This window comes from Glycine soja, unplaced genomic scaffold (assembly GCF_004193775.1).
Source record: "Glycine soja cultivar W05 unplaced genomic scaffold, ASM419377v2 tig00105382_1_pilon, whole genome shotgun sequence".
Lineage (NCBI taxonomy): Eukaryota > Viridiplantae > Streptophyta > Magnoliopsida > Fabales > Fabaceae > Glycine > Glycine soja.
Genome location: NW_021144534.1, coordinates 2,842 through 28,131, shown reverse-complemented (window position 1 = coordinate 28,131; position 25,290 = coordinate 2,842). Strand labels below are relative to the sequence as shown.

At 36.4% G+C, this 25,290-nt stretch overlaps 1 protein-coding gene across 1 annotated transcript; it reads right to left on the bottom strand.

Moving 5' to 3' along the window:
- Nucleotides 1-15,884: 15,884 nt before the first annotated feature.
- Nucleotides 15,885-19,080, bottom strand: LOC114404643. The gene is made up of 3 exons (XM_028367516.1): nt 18,506-19,080; nt 17,880-18,405; nt 15,885-17,789 (listed from the first exon to the last, which is right to left on the bottom strand). The coding sequence occupies exons 1-3, from the start codon at nt 19,078-19,080 to the stop codon at nt 15,885-15,887; spliced, it is 3,006 nt and encodes a 1,001-aa protein (XP_028223317.1).
- Nucleotides 19,081-25,290: the final 6,210 nt, after the last annotated feature.

The window sequence follows — 25,290 nt, the reverse complement described above, 5'->3', positions numbered from 1 at the left end:
CCGGACATAGTCAGTCAGTGAGAACCTGTGATGTACCTAAACAGGCGAGCTCTTGGCAATCAACAGATAAAAGGAACAAAGACCACAAAGCAAGGAGGCTTGTGTGGTGCTGGCCAGCTGTGAACTTTGATTTATATGTGAGATATGGCCTCTGGTAATCGATTACCAAGGGTGGGTAATCGATTACAAGGCTTAAAAATGAAGACAGGAGACTAAGATGATCTCTGGTAATCGATTACCAAGGGGTGTAATTGATTACCAGGCTTGAAAACGAGGTCAGGAAGCTAGAGGAGCTTCTGGTAATCGATTACCAGGGGATGTAATCGATTACCAGGCTTCAAAAGGGAACTGGAAGACTGTGGAGGCCTCTGGTAATCGATTACCAGTCTGTGTAATCGATTACACAGAGGAATGGGTCACTGGTAATCGATTACCATGTATGTGTAATCGATTACACAGTGCCTTTTTCAGGTTTTCATGTCCTGAAGCTGTGTAATTCGAGTTTGGCCTCTGGTAATTGATTACCAAGGCTATGTAATCGATTACCAGAGATGAAAAGCCTTAAGATACGCCTTTTACTTGCATGTAGTGGTTATGAGACGAATTGTGTGCGGCGCAGTTAGATTTTCGTGAAAGAGTCTACCCCTTTCTTTTCTTTCTTGTAGATCGTGATGGCGGCGCAGCTAATCCATGATCGAGTGGAGATTGAGTGCCTAGAGGGAGCTTGGGAGACCCTTGAAGGCAACGCGAGGTGCCGATTTCGGGGCACGATTCGATTCACGGCTACTTCTTTGGTGCATCCAGATGAACCTGCACGGATGCTTCAGCGCACTGTGGAGTGAATACTACCCACGCCTACACCATATCGTCTAGTGGAGCCAGTCCAAGTGATCAAGGTAACGTCGTCCGAGGAAGACCCTGAGGAGGATCTTGAGGAGCTACCCCCTGAGCCTGCTGCGGATGCTCTTGATTTTCTAGAGGGTGATGAGGATCCCCTTCCTGAGGTGGATTCTCCCGAGGACGTCATGTCGGCATCTGAGGCAGACTCTACGGAGGATAGTGGCCCCGGAGAGATGGCGATCAGCGGAGGCTCTTCATCATGGTGGACAGCCCTTCGGACTAGTTTTATATACTTTTGAGGGTGGGTGTATCTAGGATTGACTGTTAGGTTTACTCTTTTGTTTTTGTATGGGTAGACCTGTTGTATAGGAATTTGATGATTGTATACCCGTGGCTGAAGCTACTACAGTGGACACCTTTGCTCTGGATGACACTATGTATTTTGTAAAACTCCCATATTTTGGACAGCTTTAAATGATGAATGTATTTATGATCAATCTTGTTATTTGAAAAGAAAGCATTAACAACTTTATTTGTAAAAGAGTTTATCGACCGTATTTTATCCTATTATTTTCATGTGACGACCTAAAGTAATGGCTGGTACATTCTTCCTTTTGAAACAGCAAAATAGTTTAGAGATTATGAGCGGTAAGAAAGAAATGACTCCGAATAGAGTTGTGAACTGGCCATTCAGGACTCTATAGTGAGGATTCTCCTTCTAAACCTAGTTATGGTGAAAAGAGAAAGAAATGAAAAAGAAAAAGAAGAAAAAAAATTTACCATGGTTTTTGTTATTTAAATCATTACTATCAAACCAGTTATTAATTTAGGGACGCCACAGAGCCCCACATGTCAACATTAGTTTGGTTTAGAACCGATGTCAACATTAGTTTGGTTTAGAACCGATGTTGATCTTGGCATGTCAACATTGGTTTTTTGTGAAACTGATGTTGTGCTTCACCCTAAATCTTAAACATATTGACTCTCATTTCATTCCAACTCTCACACCCAAATGTCTATGTGACTCTTGTTTCACCCTAAACATTGCCTCTCTTTGTGCCTAATCATCTCTAGATCTCGCCTCTCATTGTTGTCATCGTTTCCATTGTGACCATTGTCGTTGTTCCAGTGCCCATCGTCATCATGTCCTCAATTTCTGTGCCCCAAACCTCTTTGCTGATATTTGTCGCTACGAATATTCAGGAGCTTGGATGATGTTCAAATGAATCTTGAAGTCCTCAAATACTGTGGAATTGTTCTATTCTTGGTAATTTCTAATTCGAAGACTTCATTTAGTTTTTTTTTGTTACGATTAGGGTTTTTTTTTGTTACATTGAGTCTCAGCGCAATGTATCATTTTTCTAGAATTTAGTTGTGTTTTTCTCATTTCAGTCATATGACAACATCTTGTTTGCAGTTAGTGATAGATGCTAACAGAACTTGGCTAGCAATAGCATTGCACTCTTTGACCAATCTTCTTCTTCTTTTCCTTGGCTTTGCAATGTGATGATTCTTTTCCTTGGTTTATTCTCATCGAGTATTTATATTATAATTCTTAAATACCTAGATGCATTTTTTAGCTTTAAGTAAATTATTTAACTTACTACCTTTTGACATCAATAATGCATGGTGTTATTCTCTTAAGTTTTGTATCAAGGGCTAGTTCTCAATTCTCATGTAAGATTAAGGATTGGATTTTTTTTAGGTTTTGACAACTTGACAAGTAATTTTTATCCCTAACTTAAATATCCACAAAACATAACTTTTTTTATGTAGAAATTTCCATTTTACTTAAAATCTTGTAAAATGTTGAATGATATTGCAAAAAAATTGGTAAAAACATTTCTGCATTGGCATGCGTTAACTGAACTGAGTTGCCAAAAGCTATATTTTTTGCCAAGGGAAATTAGTTTTTTAAAGAAGGGATAATATGTGACATTCAAGTTTGAATTTTACAATGTTGAGTCTCTAAATGATCGCTTGTATGTGGCAAAAAGAATTCTGTATGAAAATGTTTTAAATTAACTATGGCAAATATTTCATTCTTTTCTCTTGTTCAGTACATTGCATCATATGCGCTAACATCACTACTTAAAAACCTTTTTTTTAAGATGCGCTATCTACGACGGTTGCCATGACCCGTCTTAGAAAGCATGCTGGTGGAATTTTTGTAAATATTTAGATTTTAAACAAAGGCGGTTTTGTTTACCCGTCTTTAAATGAGCTATTCTAAGACAATTATTTATAAAACCGCCTTAGAATGTAATTATGAAAAGCAACTTAAGACCCCTACAGCAGTTGGCTCACACGTGAGTGGTAGTGAGAGGCTTCTGGAATCCCAATCACACTCTTTTTCTTTTGTGCAAACCCTAGCACAAACAGTGTTCTCTTCCATCGTTCCCCTCTCCCTCCTCGGCTTCGGTGCCGGCACTGCCGTTCGCCTCCTTCTCCACCACCCCTTTTCCCTCCTCCATTGCTCGGAGCTTGACCCCAGTAAGGCAAAACCCCTTGGTATTGTTTCCTCATTCACGATATTCGTCGCTAGGTGTTTGCTTCGCTCTGCCGCCTCCCGAGCAGCCAGTGCAGCCAATCTGGCTGCCGAAGCTAGACTGAGACCGGCACGATATCCGTTTCAGCTCCCAAAGCAAACCTCAATCTCCAATCATATTTTTAGGTAACATCATTCCTCTACTGCATTTTCTCAAACATTTTCAATTAGATTTTATTAAAACATTTTATTTATAGGTTATCGATTGAAGCGAGTTTCTGCGTGGAATTAATGCTTCCTTATCATGGTGCTACTGCTTTTGCATTGCTGAATTCGATGCTCTTGGTGTCTCGCCACTCCTAGGGTTGGACCCCTGAAGGTATTTCCTCCCTTTTCTCTTCCCTTCCATTTTATGAAATGAGACATGATTGATACAAGAGCTAAGTTTATGAAATGCATACATTGGATTCTGAAATGATTTGTTATTCTACCTTGTCGAACCTACCTGATTGTCTGCAAACACCCACTACCAAAGTGCTGAAGACCCTTTTGAAATGTCCACTAATATGTCATCGACATTGACTCCCCCATCAGGACCATAGCTTGTCTAAAAAAAAAATCGACGACATGCGCCGCTTCAAGGAAACTGAGGATTGCTTCATCGTAGGTTTTGACCCTTCCGCCGCTGCCGTTCCTCTCTTGGTTGATTCTTCTGCCAATGATGTCTCCGTCATTGCTGAAAAGGGCCAAGTACAATACAGTACAACCCTTCTTCTCACTCTTTTAATGGATTTTAAATTATTGAGGATAAAAATAAAAAACCTTTCTTTGAGGTATTGGAATTCAAGATTTGGAGTTATTGTGGCATAGGTTGCTTGCAGAGATTACCTACACTCAAGATATTTGTGCCTCAAATTCCCATTCACTATAGATAAGTAACAAAAATGTACCCAAACTTGTGAAAGGGGATTGTGGGCACTATAGGGGTTTGTGGCACAAATATATTTCATGTTCTTCAAGAATTCATTTTGTAATTACTAATTTTGTGCTTGTTTTTTTTTTTTACGCACAACAATTTTTCTGGGCAAACTTCACTTCATTGTGATATATAAGGGGCACACTAGAAGAATGATGTTATGCTTGTTGTCGTGACTAATTGTGTTGTGTCAAACGCCAAGCAACATTGCTACTCCACTCAAATAGTAACACCACTCACCCAAATTCAATACTCATTTATTATGTAAGTCTCTTGCCTTAGTCTTTTCTCTATTATTCTTTTGTTTATTGTTCCTTGTTGCTTTCCAAACATTTTGAGTGTAAGTGATTAGTTAAATTATGTGTCTTATATATTCATTCTATTGCTTTATATATATAACAGATATATGTAAAGCATTTACTTGCTATTTTAGTAAGTCAACATTCAAATATTGCATTACTTTACCTATGAATTGTTTGTCATATATGAATTTGGATGCTTATAGATTCTCCATCTCTTGGTCAAGAATTCTTCCAAGTGAGTTGAATTTCAAGATCATAGAATTTATCTTTTATTCTTTCAAAGAAAAGAGGATTGTATGAATAATTAAATTGTTGTAGAAGGATGAACCTACTTATGTCAATATGAGGGCACATGTTCTTACTTATTTCAAATTTTTTAAATATTGTTAGTGTTAATTTGAGATTCTTTGTCTCTCAATGTACACAAGGAATATTATTAATGAGACACCAGGTACTACTATTTATAGACTCTTCAATTCTAACATAATTAAATTGTTAGTGTTTATTGCTATATTTGGGACTGGATCTAACATTATTTATGATGAGGACACATAATTAAATTGTTAGTGTTTATTACTCACTACCACAAAAACAAGCTTCTACATCGGTGGAAAACCAGCATCTACGACGGGCCCAACACCGTCTTTGTTCCAGGTGTCGTTGTATGTCGACAACAACGACATCGGTCAACTAGCACCCGTCTTTGTAATGGAAAAAAACAACGTCAGTGGCTAGAAAAGAACAGACGTTATAAATAAGGATTCAACGACGTACAGTATAAAGAACCCGTCGTTGTTGTGATCCATTTCAACAACGGGTATGCCAAAACACGTCGTTGTTTTGTCCCATTTCAACGTCGGGTAGCCTAACACACGTCGTTGTATGCTTCCATTTCAACGTCGGGTTAGAAAGGCCCAACGTTGTTTGCCAGTATATCAACGTCGGTGTCCCTAGCACCCGTCGTTGTTGGTAAAGAACAATATAAAGACGGATTTAGAATATGACCGTCGTTGAAGTATTTTGCCTGCTGACGAAATTTGTGTTATGCCATTCAAATTTCAAAAACAAAGCTACATTTATATACAACAAACATATATATATGAAAACAAAAAAAAAACCAGAAAGGATACTTCAGGTCATACTAGCAAATGGAAATTTGGGGTTCCATATATTTATATAAGTAATCAAGGGTGTAATAGTTAATGTTTGGATCAATATATGACACATACTACAACTCCAACCTGAAAGAGTGAAGTCCCATTACTATGAGAATAACTCTAATGACCCCTGAAATCAGCTACAGATAAATCCACTGTTTCAAAGCTATAGCTCTAATGACTATAGCTTTTTAAGATTGTCATGTTTCAACTTTTATGTAAGAAACACCAAACTTTTAGTTTATGATACAAGAGTGAGTCAATTAAAACGTTTAAGCTTCTTTCTTTGTGCCTAAAACAAGATATGTTCATTGGGAGTGAATATGAGTATTGAGTACTTACCCTCCAAGATATATTTTTTCTGCAAGGATGAAGGCACCCATGATGGCTACGATAATCATCATCAAAGGGCTGAAAGCAGTAACGAAATCTTATTTGTTAATAACATGCAGGAAATCTTATTAGTTAATAACACTTCATTTGTTCACTTAACTGCTGCAGTGGCAAGCTTGGTGGTATTATAGCTGCACTAAATTGTTGCTGTGGTAATCAAATGCAGATGCAATGCAGTAGAAGGGGGTAAAGACAATATATTACTACAATTATATGAAATTGAGTAGGTAATACTAACAACAGAATATTAGTAGCATGACCGAAAATAAAATAGCCGCTGTGTCAAATAACATAACAATTGTCTCAAATACAGGAAAAAAAAATACTCCTACGCCATCATTAGCCGTTTTGACTTATTGATGTCTTTAAAAAAAATGTTGCCCATTTCTTTCGAATTGTGGTGATGATGTCGATGTCGAACGGTGTGTCATTAGCAAACCACTGCAAGTATTCATAATTGTAAGTTAGTACTGCAAATATAAAAATTCAGTTCCAATTGTACTGAAGTTTATGCATACCATGAACCAGTCACTCTTTATGTCGCTGGTTATGATGTTCCAGATCCAATGCATTATGTAATATCCACATTCATAACAGCCGGTTTGAACGTGACTCTACATATGGAAAACATTTGAACATCGTATACATTACATAAGTTCATGACTTAACTAGACAACACAAACGCATGGTACATAGCTGACTTACCTTTACTTCAATCCACTTAGGTGCAACTGCCTTAGTTTCAGGAGACAAGGTCTTCTTCAATTTTGTCATTACACTGCTTTTAAAAAACCACATCAACGCATATACAACAAAATGTCAATCAATAATGACCATTAAAGAAGGCTTGTAAAAAGTTATATGGTATAAGATAACCTATTAATTGTAGCTTTGATATGCATATCAGGTTTCCTACGCAAAGAACAGAACCAAACAACAACATGTTGCCTAGGACACAAAATTACGAGTTGCCAATGTGCCCTGCATGTCATTCACATTAGATACGTATACACCCAAACATCATTTGAAGTATGTTTGTTAAATAGCACTTACTGATGGAAGTAAGGTCCAGTGTACACCTCTCGGTCAGATTCCTTAAGCCATCTTTCAAGATATTGTTCGCATTCGCTGTGTCTATCCTTTGAACAAACCAACGACTGTGGCTCAAGGAGCATACATGAAACCTTGACTGAATATCTGACTCCACTCATGCATATACCTATTCACATGATTTCAAAGTATTGTAGTGGATCAATAAATGAAGGATTTCACTTACATTAACCATAATTGTATGACAGATATGTTCAGACTTTTGTCTCCTGCTATTATTTCAGTAACATCTGAATATGTGATGAATATCGATGTAGATGCATCTACAATTCCAAGAAAGCTCCCATCAAAGCTGATTTCAAGTGGCTTGTCGTAAATATCGAAACTGTACTTCATCAATCCACGCAACGGATCATCTGCGTCCACATTAGCCGGCTTCGGCACATGTGCATCCTCGTTGTGTGGAATACTTTGTGGATGCTACATGGTTAATGAAAGTGGGTGAGTCTTTGTACTGTAATCTATGAATGTTTTACTTTACGTATGTCAAATCAAACATGTTACCTCATCTAATACAGCTTTCACAAGGTGTGTGGGCCAAGCTACAAATGTATAGACGGCCTGCTTCACATATTGTATTTCTGAGGTGGCATAGGGGACCTCAGCCTCAGGATCAATAACTGTTTCTACACTTACCCTGACAACATCATCTGCATATGCCACTATGTGTATGATTGAATCCCCCTCCATTATTTTCCCCATGGCCACCAACCTTAAATGAACCATAAACAAAGCTTGTTTTAATGCATATAAAACACAAACTAAACCATGAACAAAACACAAACCAAACCCAACAATTATAGCTGCAAGAAAAAACAAAACTCCGATTCAATTGTAAGTAAGGTAATATTTCTACAAACCTTGGTGTACCATCGTTACGCTGCACAAACAGTCCCATCAATGGTATGGCATCAGCATGATGTTCTTGTGAAGCCTGCGCATTGGTAACAACATTACTTCCCTGTGTGCTGACACGCGCACCTAGTTGTTGTATGTCCGGCTGAATTTGGAGTGCCTCTTGGGATCCTTTATTTGACAACTCTTTTTTAATAGCCTCTTTCAATGCATTGGTCATTATTTCCAAGCTCCTTCTATTTTCCTCTTCTAGCTGAGTCCTCAATTCCTCCTTAATTTGAGTCCTCAATTCTTCCCTAATCTGGCCAGTCATGTCTTCCCTAAGCCTTGCAACAACTTCATCTAGTTGTTGTTGGCTGATGGACGTGGACGAGCTGCTGCATGTCCTTGATGCCCTTCCGTAGTACTGAGTAATAGTCACACCTGAGCCTGCTGCCCGAATGCGACCCCCATGGTCAGGTCGGCCAATGGCAGTGTTCAGTATGTCTTGTCGACCATGGGGTACAAACGAACCCTGCGTTACCTGCTCTTCTAACGAGTCCTACACAAAACAAGTGACACAAAAATACACAACGTGCAGTCATTTTCATTACAAAATACTTAAACATATGAACATTGCAACATATTGGTGAACTTACTATTTTATTTGCAATTTCCTGTGCGGAGTCAGATGTCATATTGCCAACAGCCCTGGTCCGAGCAACCTTCCACTTAACATGCCTTTTTATTGGGGATGGGGGTTCATCAACACTTGCTGGATTTTCACTCAACAATGCTTCCTCTTGTATCCTTTTTCGTTTCTGGTCTAACAATTTCTTCTCAAGCAAATCATATCCCCCACGTGAAAGTACGTGAGGGCAGTCGTTGTGTTTTTGAATTGATTGTGCTCGTTTCCTAATACCCTATAATGTGACATACATAATTGCGGAGATTTTTTTGAAATTAAAATAATCAAATTGGTAAAAAAATATTCATTTGAAGTTACCATAAACAGATTCAACTAACCTCCCAGTTAGGTGTCAGGCGGGTTTCTTCAAATTGTTTCCACACTTCAGGATCTAGTCCATATTTTGTCACAACATCCTGTGTTTGTTGACCTTCAGTCTTAGCAAACACAAATTTGCTAGTCAATGTGGACTTAAATTGCCGCCATCTCGTCGCTACTATTGACATAACCTTCGTCTTCACCTTCGTAGCTTCTGCGATATCAAACTTTGCCTACATAAATACATTAGTCAAAATTTGTGGAAAAAGGTAGCCAAATGTATATCATTATACAATACTAGAAATCAACAATTTAATGACAATGTTCTGCCACAATACCCCCAGTAAAGCAAAAGCATCCAATCAGCATATAATGTAAGTTTACCATGCAGTCACAGCCATCAAATTTAACATCCAAATTGAAGAAATAATAAATGAAAAAAAAATTGTGACACTCACTAATAACAGTTATTGCCTTAAAGTATGAATTCCTAGAAAAACTTGTTTTCATGGTTTGTTAAGAACATGCTTCAGCCTTCGCACAAATTGAGTTTTTATCAATGATGTTATTGATAATCCATGTACATTGATAATTCTTAAGTAATTTGAAATCATTACTAAAACATTGATTTCTCATGTTTTCTGCACAGTACTAAAAACAACAGAGTAATAATCAAAACTTATGGCATACGCAGTTTATTCACTAGTAAAACAAAAGAAAAGTCGGTGCAGGTGATTAGTGAATTCATCTTCCAACTATGCAGATACTATTTGCTGTTTTCCAAAATTTAGGTGCTAGAATTTCATGGTTCAATCACAAATTACCTTTATGTTGATGTTGTTATCACAAATTACCAACTATGCATTATAATTAATTTGTGGACATCATACCACCTATTTAACACCTAACATCTAATTAAATATTGAGATACATGGTTAAAAAATATAAATATAATAAATTATATGATGTGATAGAAGAAGAAACAAAATATAGTCAAAGTGTTTAAAATAGAAGAATACCTACCTTTTATTACAAATTTAAAAAAATATGAAGAGGTATTTATGTCTCACAAGGCGACAAAAAAGGTCTGAATGTATGCTGTAAGAGGTATTTACGTTTGATGCCTAATTATCTCCAAAGAAACATGTCTTAAATTAATTCAAAATCTTACGTAAAATAAGCCAAGAAATTGACAGATCAAAAAACCAAAAGCTGGTAACAGAATTGCAAAAAAAAGGACCAGCAGTGCTAGTATTGAAAATTTTATTTCAGCTATGTACAAACAGGTTATTCAACCAAGAAGCAATGTGCCCTTCAATCCAAAAACTTACTAAAAATGAATCTGAAATCCACAAATAATGCACTAACAACAAATCTACACATTTTGCAAGCAAGGAAAGTTCACAAGCCTAGGCATCATCACTCCAATCAAATGTCTCAGCAATTAACTTCAAACTAGATAAGCTCAGCAGCAACAGAATTAAAATTCTTCGAATTCGAAGCAGAAACCCCATCCTGTTTCGAAGTAGTCTCACTCTGACCTAAAATGTGGAATATCTTCCACTCCCAAACCTGCTGGAGCTACCAGATACTTGTTCAATTGAATTAGAACTATGTTCCGTCCCATCAACATCTCTAAGAAATTCAGGCTCCTTAGTGGTAACCATGAAGTCCATCAAGTTGCGGCTGAACCCCAAATCAGAATACACCCTCAAGGCATCCTAGATATGAAAATAGATACTACTAGATATAGCAGTGGCAGAACATAAAAAAAAAACTGATATATTGAATAATATCACAATAAAGCACCCATATATATGTTCATATCCTCTATTGTCAAATCAGACAAAGAACTCATATGACTGTGTCTCATTCCTTATGCAGTAGCCATAAAGCCAAATGAAAACAAGCTAAGACTAAGGCCTAATGATTTCAAAAAATAATACATTAAAGTACATGCTTCTTTTACTTATTTTGACAGTCTCATGCTATCATATATAAACATATTATGTATAAACATAATATTTTGACAGTCTCATGCTTCCTTCATTTTTTATTTGCCATTCAGCTACACGTGTTTTATTTTTGTATCCTTATACAAATTAAAGGAATTGTAATTAAAAATGTATGTGCCTAGTAAAATAATTGCTGCAATGGCATGTTGAAGAGTTAAACAGTATCAGAGGCAAAGAAGTTAACATAGACAATCAAAGGCTTGAGAAGGGAGATTATAGTGAAGTCAAATGAATCACTGCAGCCCAGGTCTAATTCTAATTCTTAATTATGCCAGGGAGATTATAGTGAAGTCAAAGGAATCACTGCAGCACATGTTAAAAAATTGTCTTATTATAAATTTATTAATATTTATAAAATTAAGTTAAAATTTAAAATGATAGGTATCATAATTTGTGATTAGCAAGTACTTTATATTATCAGTAGATCACCTTTAAATTCATATTTATATTTAAAAAACGACCTAAGTAGATTAACAAAATTAGATATTGAAGTAAAATTGTAATTAAAAAAATACCACATAATTTAAAAGTTACATTTTAAATTACTTGTTTAGCTGTTATTCCTTATGGTTCGAGTAATAATAACGATAACAATTCAGCCTGAATTGTTTTAGATTAATTTTCTTTTTTGCAGAAAACAAATACGGGAACGAGCAACAATTTGAAGGTTGTACATTCAGGAACTAAAGAATTTAAAATAGCTAGTAATAAGAGGGATTTGTTTTTGGGATTTTCTGAGCACCAATAGCGGGTACGCTAGAAGCTTGCACTTGAGGAGGGAAGCATATTGGCAGCTAATGAACAACTTTCTTAACTATTTGCCGTTCAGATTTGACTGTTTCTTTTGGTAATATGTAAATATAAATAGTATAAGGCTATGGCTTATGGACATGGTCTTTTTGACCCCTAACAATCTTAGAAGTCAATATAGACCATGTTTTTACGCCATAGCTTATACTATTGTGATGTACATATTAACAAGAAGAACCAGGAAAGTCTGAAGGACAAGTAGTTAAGAAAGTTGTTCATTATCTACAAACATCCTTCCCTCCTCAAGTGCAAGCTTCTTGCGTAGCCGCTCTTGGTGCTCAGAAAATCCCAAAAACAAATCCCTCTTATTACTAGCTATTTTGAATTCTTTAGTTCCTGAATGTACAACTTTCAAATTGTTGGTCGTTCCCCTCTTTGTTTTATGCAAAAAATGAAATCAATATCAAACAAAACATGCATACAATTGTCATCGTTATTGCTACTTGAACCATAAGGAATAACATCTAAAGAAGTACCTTAAAACGTTTATTTTTTTTTTTTGGTTTTTTTTGGTTTTTTTTGAATTACAATTTTACTTCAATATCTAATTTTTTAATGTACTTAGGTGGAGGATGTTGACGAAGAGAAGGAGAAGGAAGAAAAAAATTTAAAGAAGATTAAGGAAGTGTCACATTTTTTTTTCCTCAGCAAGGAAGTGTCACATGAATGCTCGTTGGTGAACAAGCATAAGGCCATTTGGATGACAGAGCCTAAGGAGATCACAAAGGAGGAGTATTATGCTTTCTACAAGAGTCTCACCAATGACTGGAAGAGCATTTGCCTGTGAAGCACTTCTCAGGTGAGGGACACTTGGACTTTAAGCCTATCCTCTTTGTTCCTAAGAGGGCACCTTTTGACAAGTTGACACAAGGAAGAAGCCTAACAATATTAAGCTTGGTGTGATTTAAACAAGGAAATAACTTAAGACTTGCAATTGTAACTTACCTCTTCATCTCTTTTATGTTAAAGTTGTTGACAATGTGCATGGCACAATAAACAAGGAAATAACTTCTGCCTGCTCATACAAAGATGTTGCTTCCAAGGATTCTGCAGACGAATCTGTGATGTCCCCAGCACAAACTGCTAGACATGAATTTTTAGCATGCTAAAAATTGTCCTACCCCACCCCAGCAACTGCAAGATTTAAGTTCTATTGGAACAGTAAATACAGGGCTGAAAACTGTAAATAAGACTGATAAACTTGTGCACCCTATGAAGATTTTAGTTTCTAACATTCTGTTCAATACTAAATTTCATATACCAGAAGTTAGGTTTGACTAATCTTTCTGGATTCTATATGGTGAGGATGACCAAGTAACTGTTAAATCAATCAGCAAGCAACTCCATGATGTGGTGTGGCCTCGAGCTTAGATAAGACACTAGAGCTGTATACATGAATATGTTGTATGTTTCTATTGCAGGTAGAGACACCTGAAAATTTGAAGTTTGTGTTCTCAGACAATATCAATTACCTTAGAAATATTTGATAGAAAGTAGAAATAATAAAACAAGGATTTGTTTCTTTGCTGACCCAAATAATGTCTTCGAAGAGGCCAAAGAAGTCTTGTTTGGGAAATATTTTTGGAAGGCCCTTTCAATAATTGTTATTTGATTAATTTCATGTTTGTTCTCTAAGTTCTCTTATACCATTTGAAGCCGGAGAAGATCTCCAGTAAACTTTTGTTTTGCAAACTTTAGCTTCCTTGTCTCAGATAACAGAAACATATCCTTAAATTACTCAAGCAGATTGGCATAATTTACTTGAAGCAGACTAATCAATTCAAGATACAAGTAACTTTTGCCAAGCTTAAAATTAAATTATGTGGGAGCAGAAACAAAGTTAATTTTTGATACATAAGAGGCTAAGAGGTTTGAAAGTAAGATTTTAATAGTGCATTATCTAACAATCAATAGTATTTCTAATTGAGCAAAGGGTACTTGCATGATAGTACCATAATACAGGTATTAAAGATTTGAAGAAATTTAATGAGGCCTTGCTGGGCAAATGGGGCTGGGAATTGGCAACTAATCAGAATCACTTTTGGGCCAGAATTGTAATGTCCAAGTATGGTGGCTGGAATGCTCTGATTCATGGCAGAAACTCCACAGCTTTCTCTAACTGGTGGAAGGACTTAAAATCTATTTTCCAGCAGCAGCACACTAATAGGCTGTCCAATAATTTGTGTTGGAAGTTGGGTAATGGGGCTAAAATCAGGTTCTGGAAGGATAAATGGAGGGAGGATGATTTAACTCTTCAAGAAAAATACCCTACTTTGTATCAAGTGAGCTACCAGCAGGATTTTTCTATCAGCCTAATGGGAATTCTTGTTGATAATAAATGGGAATGGAGGATGCAATGGAGGAGAAACTTCTTTGACCATGAAATCGATGGTAGCAGCCTTTATGGATGAGATTGATGCTGTCCAGATTTGCCCAACCAGTATGGACTCCCTTATTTGGAAGGCTGATCCTAGTGGAGCCTATTCCACAAAGTCAGCCTACAATATCCTCAAGAATGATGGCAGATCTGTTAATGACGACAGAGCTTTTAAGATTATTTGGAATCTGAAAATCCCCCCAAGAGCAATTGCCTTCTCTTGGAGAATTTTCAGAAATAGATTGCCTACTAAGGCTAACTTGAGGAAGAGACACATCACTTTGCCTTCGTATAGGTGCCCGTTATGTGATAGTGAAGAGGAAGATATTGGCCACATCATGTTCTCATGCAGAATCACTAGGAATTTATGGTGGGAGGCTTTGAGATGGGTCAATAAAGTGGGCCCTTTCCTCATTGAACCTAAAAATCATTTTATGCAATTCTCTCATTGGAATCGCAAAAGCTTTATAGACAATAGATGGGAGGTATTAACTGCTATTAAGTATTAACTGAGTTTGTATAATTCTAAGTGTCTGTTAAAAACAAAAAAGAAAAGAAGTTCCTATTAATCATAATATTTGGAGGGCCACTGGATTATGTGGATTGGAAAGCAATGCTTTATTTGGCGGTGCAAGTGGGTAGGCAGCTATTTTCATAGCTTTAGGAAATTTGGGATGTTTACAGTGATACAAATCAATTTATTCCATACAAAAATAGTATAACATAAAAATCAAACTTATGGTTACATTAGCATAAAAAATAATATGCATTACCCTATTAAGTATTTAAGGATAAAAATACTACCCCTGCTCCCTAACACAAAACCCATGCCAATTTTCATTTGTTTAAGTTATCAATTTAAATTTGTGAACTTATTATACACATGATTTGTTCTGGTCTCTAACTTTGATCTGCCACTATTTGTTCTCAACCTCATCTAACTAACTAATATTCATGTTTAAAATAAAAACTGCCCTTGTGCTGTTCTTTACAAATATAGGAGTCTTGGATAGTGATTAACTATTCAAATAAAGGACAAGTCATTTAAAATAAAGGGCATCAAACACATGTAGAGATTATAAAGGACAACTATTTGTTATAGTCAATTATGTTTTTAACAGAAAAATTGATTCTTAATTCAAATATTGTAATTGGTATGAAGGACTTACTAGAATGTCATTCCACACAATCTCCTTTAGCGTTTCAGGTACGTCTTTCCAATTATTGTGGATAATGGGAACCTTTTTCTCGCGCCACTATGCCTAGGTAGCTGTGGAACTTTTCACGCATCGGTCCGGATGCTCTCCCGGTAGCGGGATCCACATAAACAGCCGGTCTGGGCTGATCCACGGTTCTTAATGTCAATGTTCTCAGCCGTGTCGTTGTTCTACTCCTCTTGGAAGTCGCCTCTGATTGACCATCGGACTGTGGAGGAGACGTCGGATCTGTGGCCATGATCCTGTAAATAAAATACACAATTAATATTAACGATTACATTTAGACATTAACAAAAGCAAAGGCGTAATACTAACATAATCATTATATTTACACATTAAACAAAGCATTACTTTCGCACTCAGCCTGTAGGGATGTTTTCCCATAGACCTTCATCATGATCTACACGATTTGCATGTCCATCATCCACTTCATCAGCTTCATTCATTGAAGGCAATTGTTTTGAAAAACCAGACATTTGACCAATGTCAAGGGTTGACTCATCATTATGGTAATTCATTCCACTTGGTCTTCCTTGCAGAGCCACAGACAAACTTGAATTACATGGATCTTGTACATAGAAAACTTGTCTGGCTTGTGCTACCATAATGAAAGGTTCGTCTATATATGCCACCTTACTAAGGTCTACCAAAGTAAATCCCAATGGATCTTGAAACACACCTGTTGTCCCGTTCACCCACTGACACTTAAAAACAGGCACTCTAAATGATGTATAATCAACCTCCCAAATTTCTTGAATGACACCAAAGTAAGACATGGATGCTCGAATGGGGTTGTTATCCGATGTACTGGAAAAGTGCTCCGAATCAGCATCAACACAGACCCCACTGTTTTGTACCGAACTTTTCTCATCTTGGGACTTTGTGTAGAATGAATAATTGTTAATGTCATACCCCTTCCATGTAGGGACATTCAAATTTGGGCCAATGGCTAACAATGTCAGTCGTCTGGAAACACTTTTATCAGCAAGTATTGTTTGTCTAAACCAATTTATGAAAGTTTTGTTGTGCTCTTGCAATACCCTCATCATGTTCATTTTGGGGTGACTATCTCTAACATGTTTTTTGTGAGCCTCTATGTACGGAAACACCTCTATTGTGTTGTTTAATATATACAAATGTGCTTGTGACACGTCATGCCTAGTCATTGTCACAACATTGTATCCACGAGTACCCTTGCCGGCTATTGGCTGGTCATGCCGGGATGCAGGAACACCGACAGGTTTCAATGAGTCAATGTACTGTGAGGCAAACTCAATGCATTCTTCAGCAACGTATCTTTCCACTATTGAGGCCTCTGGTCGATGTCGATTCTTCGTATAACCCTTTAAGACCTTCATGTACCGCTCAACTGGATACATCCATCTAAAATACGTAGGACCACAACACCTTATCTCCCTTACCAGATGAACAACTAAGTGTACCATAATGTCAAAAAATGAAGGAGGGAAAAACATCTCCATTTGACAAAGGACAACGACAACCTCATCTTCCAAAGCATCCAACTGTTTAGGGTCAATGACCTTGGCACATATAGCATTAAAAATGAAACACAAGCGGCTGATTGCAACACGGACCTTCTCAGGCAATGTTCCGCGGATTGCAACAGGCAAAAGTTGTTGCATTAACACATGACAATCATGTGATTTCAAGCCAACCAACTTAAGCTCATTCACAGACACATGACTCTTGATGTTTGAAGAGTAGCCTTGTGGGACTTTGATATTACGCAAGCATTCACAAAAACTTCTCTTTTCAGCTGTTGACATTGTGTAACAGGCTGGGGGCAGATATGTCCTGTTACCTTTTGAGATAGGATGCAACACCTGACATATACCCATGTCAACCAAGTCTTGACGACACTTGAAACCATCCTTTGTCTTGCCTTTAATGTTTAGGAGGGTCCCAATTAAAGAATCACAAACATTTTTCTCGACATGCATGACGTCTATACAATGCCTAACATGATGATCGGACCAGTACGGAAGATCAAAGAAAATAGACTTCTTTTTCCACATGTTTGAAGTGGATGATGGTTTTTTTTGGGACTTGCTGAACATATTTACGACATCCTTGACCCGCTGATATACTTCATCGCCAGTTAATGGATTTGGCGCGGTTTCATGTTCTTGACTTCCATCGAATGCCTTCTTCAATCGTCGATACGGATGATACTGTTTGAGAAATCTTCGATGCCTAGTATACACAGTCTTCTTTCCATGTTTAAGTTGGTGGAAACTTGTATTCTGCTCACATATAGGACATGCGTGATGTCCTTTGACACTATATCCACTTTAATTTCCGTAAGCTGGAAAGTCATTGATGGTACAAAAAACCATTGCACGCAACTTGAAAGCATGCTGCAAATTTGCGTCCCATACATCAACCCCTTCATCCCACAATTTCCGCAAATCGTCAATTAACGGTCTTAGATATACGTCAATATCATTACCTGGTTGTCTTGGACCAGCTATCATCATACTTAGCATAACATACTTTCGCTTCATGCACAACCACAGAGGGAGATTATAAATGAACAGCAAAACGGGCCACGAGCTATGGTTAGTAGTTAAGGTTCCAAATGGGTTCATTCCGTCCGTTGCAAGACCAAGCCTTAAATTTCTAGGCTCGGCCCCAAATTCAGGATACAGACGATCAATTGCCTTCCATTGCGGGCTATCTGCAGGATGTCGCATCAATCCATCTGATTTTCTGGTATTTGCATGCCATATAAGGTTCTTTGCATCTTCCCCATTAGCAAACAACCGCTTAAACCTTGGTATTATTGGGAGATACCAACACACCTTTGCTGGACGGCGGTTGGCGTCTGAGACTAGTACAGTAGAATCTCCGTTGGTCAGTCTGTACCGAGAAACCCCACACACAGGGCAGTAATCTAGTTCAGCAAAATCATCTCTGTACAAAATGCAGTCATTACAACATGCATGAATTTTTTTCGTACTGCATCCCAACTGGACATAAAATCTTCTTTGCTTGGTAGTGATTCTTTGGCAAGACGTTATCAGCAGGAAGCATGTTTGTCAACAACATCAGCAACTCACTAAAACTCTTGTCACTCCACCCAAATCGAGCCTTCAAGTTAACCAGAGCTAACACAGCTGACAATTTTGTGAAAGATATGCAGCCGGAATACAAAGGCATTTTTGAATCAACTTCTATGTTGTCATACAACGCTGCATGTGCCTCTTCAAACCCCTCTTGCCCAAGATCGCGAATCATTTCTTCTATAGGATTTCCGCTGTCTGTAGTAACATCGTCAGCCTGTGACATGTCAGCTGTATCGAGGGATTCCCCATGCCATATCCATTTTGTGTAGCTACGAATTATTCCCTCACAAATAAGATGAGTTCTTATGTCATCAATTGTTTGGCGCCTCCCATTTCCACACTTCACACATGGACAAAAAAATTTTCCCCACATAGGTTGCGCTTTACTTTGAGCAAACAGCAAAAACTCTTCAACACCATTCTCATACTCTTCAGTTATACGTGATGCGTTCATCCAACTTCGATCCATGTTACACCTTCTATGTCAAACGTTAGTGGCTTAGGGGTTACTTGACATGCATCACAAGCATAGAGCACCAATTGCAGTAGAAAACACACCAGAACTGCACCTTTTGTACAAAACGCTGCAGTGGAAAACACATTAGCAATTGCAGTTAGTTGGACCAGCAATGCTAACAAGTAAAATGGTGCATGGCTGTTTCAAGGGATTCGACATTTTTCAGTTTGTTGGCCTCTATTACCAATGCTTATAAGAAAAAAATCAAGAAAAACTGCACAAACGACAACATCGAAATTTAATGACGAAAGTGGTGCAATTGAAATTCAACATCATTTTTTAAACATTTATAAAATCAAATCAGCTGAATTTGGGAAAAATAATCTATGTCAAAGTAGCTGATTTCAGGTGGTAGAAGAAATTTCACTTCCCAATGGTGGCAAGATTTAAAGAGTATCTTTCAGCAGCAACACAATAACTGCTTTAATGATAATTTAAAGTGGAGGGTGGGTACGGGGTCCAATATTAGTTTCTGGAACGATTTATGGCTGGAGGACAACTGTAATATCCAAGGAAAGTATCCCCAATTATATGTAATAAGTAAACAGCAGAATTCTCTAATTAATTCTATGGGAGAATTTGTGGAGGGCAGATGGGAATGGAAGTTATCTTGGAGAAGGGACTTTTTTGACTATGAAATACAAATGGCAGCTGACTTTGTAGAGGAGATTGATTCTGGTCACATACACCAATCCAGCAGGGATATTCTGTGGTGGAAGCCAGATCCTAATGGTTTATTTTCAACAAGATCTGCTTACAAGGTGCTGCAGGGGGCTCATCATAGTGTTAGTCAAGACAATGTTCTAAACACCATGTGGAAACTGAAAATTCCTCCAAAAGTGAGTGCTTTTTCGTGGAGACTCCTCAAGAATAGACTCCCTTCTAGGGACAATCTTAGAAAGAGACAGGTCACAATGCCTTCTTATAGCTGCCCTCTTTGTGATCATGAAGAAGAATCGATTAATCATCTTATTTTCAACTGTACAATGACAAGGAGACTTTGGTGGGAGCCTTTGAGATGGGTTAATAGAGTGGGTCCTTTTTCCACAGACCTAAAGAACCACTTTTTACAATTCACTCAATGGAACAGCAAAGCTAGTATAAAAAACAGATGGAAATTTCTGTGGTTAGCTCTATCCTTCTTCGTCTGGCATCATAGAAATGCTATGATTTTCAAGAACCAGCCGTTTGATCCTGAAAAGGTTATCGATGATACCTTGTTCCACACTTGGTCTTGGTTAAAATGTGAAGAGAAGGACTACACCAGGGACTACACCATCCATATGTAGCAGTTGCATGTGGAGGTCAAGACCAGGTTGTCTCATGAACGAGAACTCCATTAGCCATCTTCCAGCGGTCAATGACATGGTGTGCATGCAAGGGGACTGGAGAAATTTGAACACCTTGCAATACATGTTCTGGGGGTGGTCGGGTAAGGACATAAAAAGGCGGAGATGAAGAGATTTATTGTAGAATATTTCAGTACACCTAGTACTGAATTTTATACATAATATATTTGATTTTTGCCTTGCAAAAAAAACAACAAAGGAAGGGTAAATGCTGACACCTCTTCCAAGAGGTGCAGCATACATGTACTTAAGTTATGGGGTGTAGCTGGTCCAAAATACCATCCTCAAATTCAACCACAATTGGGGTTAATTTATACTTGTTCCTATAGTACCTATGGTACTCTCGTAATTGTATGATATTGGCACAAAAAGACATAATAAACATTATACTAGACAGCTCAAAAGAACAATTACACGGCATGAATATGAAGGCATTAAACGAATACATGTTTTCAGGCATGATACATGTTTGTGATTTGTGGAATTTCAAAAACATATTTTAAACTATTACTAGAAACAATAAACACACCTGCAAATAATGAAAGGAGTTCTTTGGTGATTCTTTGGTGCCTGATTCAGCCTGAAAAATAATAACACTTTGGTCAATCAACCGCTTCTATGACAAACATTTGTGTAATATGTAGAAAATAATTTGTGGCAATCAACTTGATATGATACAGAATTAAATTGCAAGGCATTTACTAAAGAAAGCAGTGAAGACAGAGTTCCAACAGTCATATATAAAGCTCAAATCATGGAAGAAGGTCTTCACTACATCATATTCTTTCTAGCTATATAAAGCTGAAATCATCATTGCAAGACAGGAATATATAATTAAGAAATGGCTCCAAAAAAAAATTAGTGTAAATTTTGAAATGGAAATGTTCCAATATGATCTGATTTGTATTGTAGAAATTATTGTCCTAGCATTTGGATGGAATCTCTATGCCCTTGCCCTGTTTCATTTGACATGTACTTAGATTTTGCTTTCCTTTATTGAATCTGATATCACAACATCATATCTTGGCATCTACAAATTACAGCTAGCATTTGGATGATGCTCTGCTTTTACTTTGGTCATGGCTCAAGTCCAACGAGAAAGATTTTACACTTCACTTTAATCAATGGTCTTCCAATGTAACACTAGGTTTCTGTACTTAGCTTGGGAGTGTGGGGGCTGGACTTTTGTAGCATGGGTTAGGTAGCAGGGTGCTATGGTGCTGGCTTTGTTCCTACTAATAATCATAGGAACCAGCTGGCCCCTAAAATTTGTAACTTCAGTACCACTGGTACTCATTATTAATATATCATATCTATGTTTGCTGACAAAAAAAAAAATTAAAAGAAACTATTTGTGTAAATTTTTAATATGATTAAGCATATAATGTAATATAAATTACTTAATTTATATCTATAAATTTCATAATAGTGGTTATTCCACTATCTACTATCCTACTATACCAGTTTTGGGGTGAAATGCTCTGCATCTGTATTCAGGAATTGATAATGATGCATACAACTCTCATTGACCATATTAGCCCCGAAAGGGAGCTTGGACTAGCCTAGCCTGAGTCTAAAGGGTGAAGGTTCCATGTGATGGGGTTAAACTGGTGGTATATTGATGGAAAATTTAATGGGATCTTAAATTGTGACCAGTCCTGATATCAATTGGTGGGAGGTATTGGTTTGATTGACTTAGGGATATTGTTGAAAATCAACCTATTGTTCATATGGAATTAGAGGTCAATTTGTTTTTTTAATAGGGCAGAAACATTTATCAGGCTGGAGGGGTAGAGAAGTGAATGTGCAACGGGATGGGTTGAGGTTGAGTATATCTTGGATTCTATATCTAGATGATGCAAAGGCCCAAGCTGTTCACTCAACAGAGGCAATGGAGCCTGATAGGGGGGCACATCAGGTTTGACTGAGTTATATCCGAGTGCCATGGTACACAGTCCTTGAAGCTCTGAACACAGATGGAGCTTCATAAGGGGCCACATCATGCTTAGTCAAGACATATCTGGACGGTACACTAATCAAATGGTTTTTTTTTGCCTAAAATACCAGAGAATGGAGTTCTTGCTCATAGTAATGCCACCAAAAATAAGAATCCAAGGAATGTAATTAAAAACCTTGGAACAAACACCCCCTTAGATATTGGGAAAAAACTCTAACTAATGAATGAAATTAGAAACCAAGGAATGTCTATTTTTCCTTGATTAGTAATATCAGCCTGTAGAGATTATAAAATTTGATTGCATCATACAAAGAAGGATTGGTGTAACAGAAAAGTGCAAGAATGAAAGCTTTCCGAACCAAATTCTCATACAAGGATGTGAGAAAATGGGCTTCAAAGTAGAGTCTGTGGCTATAAATTCCTCAGCAGATGACTATTGTGGTTCATGCTGTTATGGTTGCAGAATAGGAGATAAGAAGGGAACTGACTCCACTTGGTTGGTTGATTCTGTAGGCAATGGTGCAGTGATCCTCACTGGATGTAAAGCTGAGAGATTCATACTTGAAAATGTAAAGAATGGAATGAAGAAAAAGAAGTGCTTAGGAGTGATTGCTGCAGCAAGTTGGAGGACTAAGGTAAGAAAGAAACTCCAAATTCAATACAAGGTAACCATCTCAGCATGTGGCTTTCTCAAGACTCGTCTTCTAATGATTTCTAGTGGACTAGTATGCTACGAAGACATAATTTGCACCAAGAAAATAATTAACTAGAAACTAAAAGTTTGCAGTGCAAACCTCCTATCATTTATGCTAAAACACATTGCATTATCCCATCTTCGCGATGAGTCCATGACAACTAAGAATATAGTGAGATTTCAACTCATGTAAGCAGACAAGAATAGACCATAGTCACTGTTTACATTATTTCCTGTTTATATAAATTTCTCGTTAAATATTTAAAGAAAAGGAAAATACTAAACTAGAGCTATTCACCAAAATAAATTTGTATATATAAATAACAATAATAAAGAAAATCATTAAGGATTACGTTGTTTATGCCCCTCAATAACTAAAAATTTTCAAATTGAAATTCTATATTTTGTTTCAATTATTTAAATTATTAATAATTGGGAAATAAATAATTTTAAATAACATTAAAAATGTTGTAAGGAATATATCTAGTGGGAGAGCTATTTTTAAATGACTGTGAGTAAAAATAGTAGGCTTAAATATATTTTTGATTCCTGATAAATATCTGATTTTGCGTTTACTCTTTAATAAATTTGTATTTTGCGTTGAGTTCTTAATAAAAAAATAATTTTATTTTGACCCTTAACACTTATTCTTAGTTCCTAATAAATTAGTAAATTTTGTATTTACTCCTTAATAAAAAAAAATTATTTGTTATTAGTCGACACTAAAAAAATTTATTATTTTATTATGGAGTAAATACAAATTAACTAATTTATGAGAGACTAAAACAAAATATCAAAAATAAAATATAAAATTGTTATTTTAGTAACGACTCAGCGTAAACCAAAAATTCATTAGAGACCGAAGAGAAAAATGAAATATTTATTAGAAATCAAAAGCCAAAATAGTAAATTTCCTTCACTTGTATGATTTAATTAATTTATGATATTTAAAATTTATAATAATATTTTGAATAATACGTAAATATAAATAACAATTAATTATATGAAAACTATTAAAATTAAATATTATTTAAAATAAAATAATTAATATTTTATTCTTTAATAGACAATTCATATTTCATTAGTAATTTTGTTACATGAGTTGCTAAAGGTGTTTATTAGCAGTATCTTCTACTTGCGAGAGAAAAACATACTAATTGTTATATTTTGTAACATAAGTATTTTTTTTCTTAACATAATCATACAACATTAATTGATCATAGCAAAAATATATTAATTGTAATAAATATCTACAAAAATGATATTTTTCGAAAAAATTCAATCAGTCTTTCATTGAGGGTTTCTAATGATATTAATATTGCTTGTTGTAAGTATATTAAAATTAAAAACTATAAAATAAAATAAAATTTTCATTGTTATTAATCAACACATTAAAAATAGAAATTACATATTATAAATTAATCAAGTAGAAAAACATGTGACAAACATGTCTACTAAAATGAATATCTCTACACATGAGAAGGTTATTAAATAGACCTCACTTTGAATTTCAATCAATAAATAATTTTTTTGTAAATATAAAAAAGCAAAAAAAAAATCACTTAAATATTATATATTTTAAAATCTAAAACTTTCATGTTCTTCCAAAGAATTTGCTGGACACAAGAGAAAGCACCACCAACCAATCTCTATTTGATTTCAAATCATGAAGGTGGCCATTGCATATGGAGAAGATACGGGGAAAATTCTAAAGTGTATCCTGAAAAGCTTTGAATTGGTCTCTGGTCTTAAGATAAACTACAATAAGAGCAAATTTGGGTGTTTGGACAAATCGGAGGACTGGTGTAGGGAGGCAGCATCTTCTCTCAATTGTAGTCAAATGGATATTCCATTCTCTTACCTTGGAATTCCTGTAGAGGTGAGCTCTAAAAATAGGTCTATGTGGCAGCCCATTATTAGCAAATTCGAGGCTAAACTTACAAAATGGAAGCAAAGAAATCTATCAATGGGGGGTAGAATAACCCTCATTAATTCAGTCTTAACAGCCTTACCCATTTATTTGCTATCCTTCTTCAAGATTCCTAAGCTTGTGGTGCAAAAGATTACATCTATACAAAGGAATTTTTTATGGGGCAGCCTCCAAGACTCCATTAAGATTCCTTGGGTGAGGTGGGACATAGTCTGCCTACCTAAGAGTAAAG

Excerpts from the sequence above, each read along its gene's own strand:
- LOC114404643 (XM_028367516.1), bottom strand. The coding sequence starts at position 19,080 with ATGGATCGAAGTTGGATGAACGCATCACGTATAACTGAAGAGTATGAG. Across the intron at positions 18,406-18,505 it reads TTATGTCCAGTTGGGATGCA|ACTGACCAACGGAGATTCTA; the intron begins GTACGAAAAAAA and ends TTCTCGGTACAG. Across the intron at positions 17,790-17,879 it reads CTTTCAAGTTGCGTGCAATG|AATACAAGTTTCCACCAACT; the intron begins GTTTTTTGTACC and ends ATATGTGAGCAG.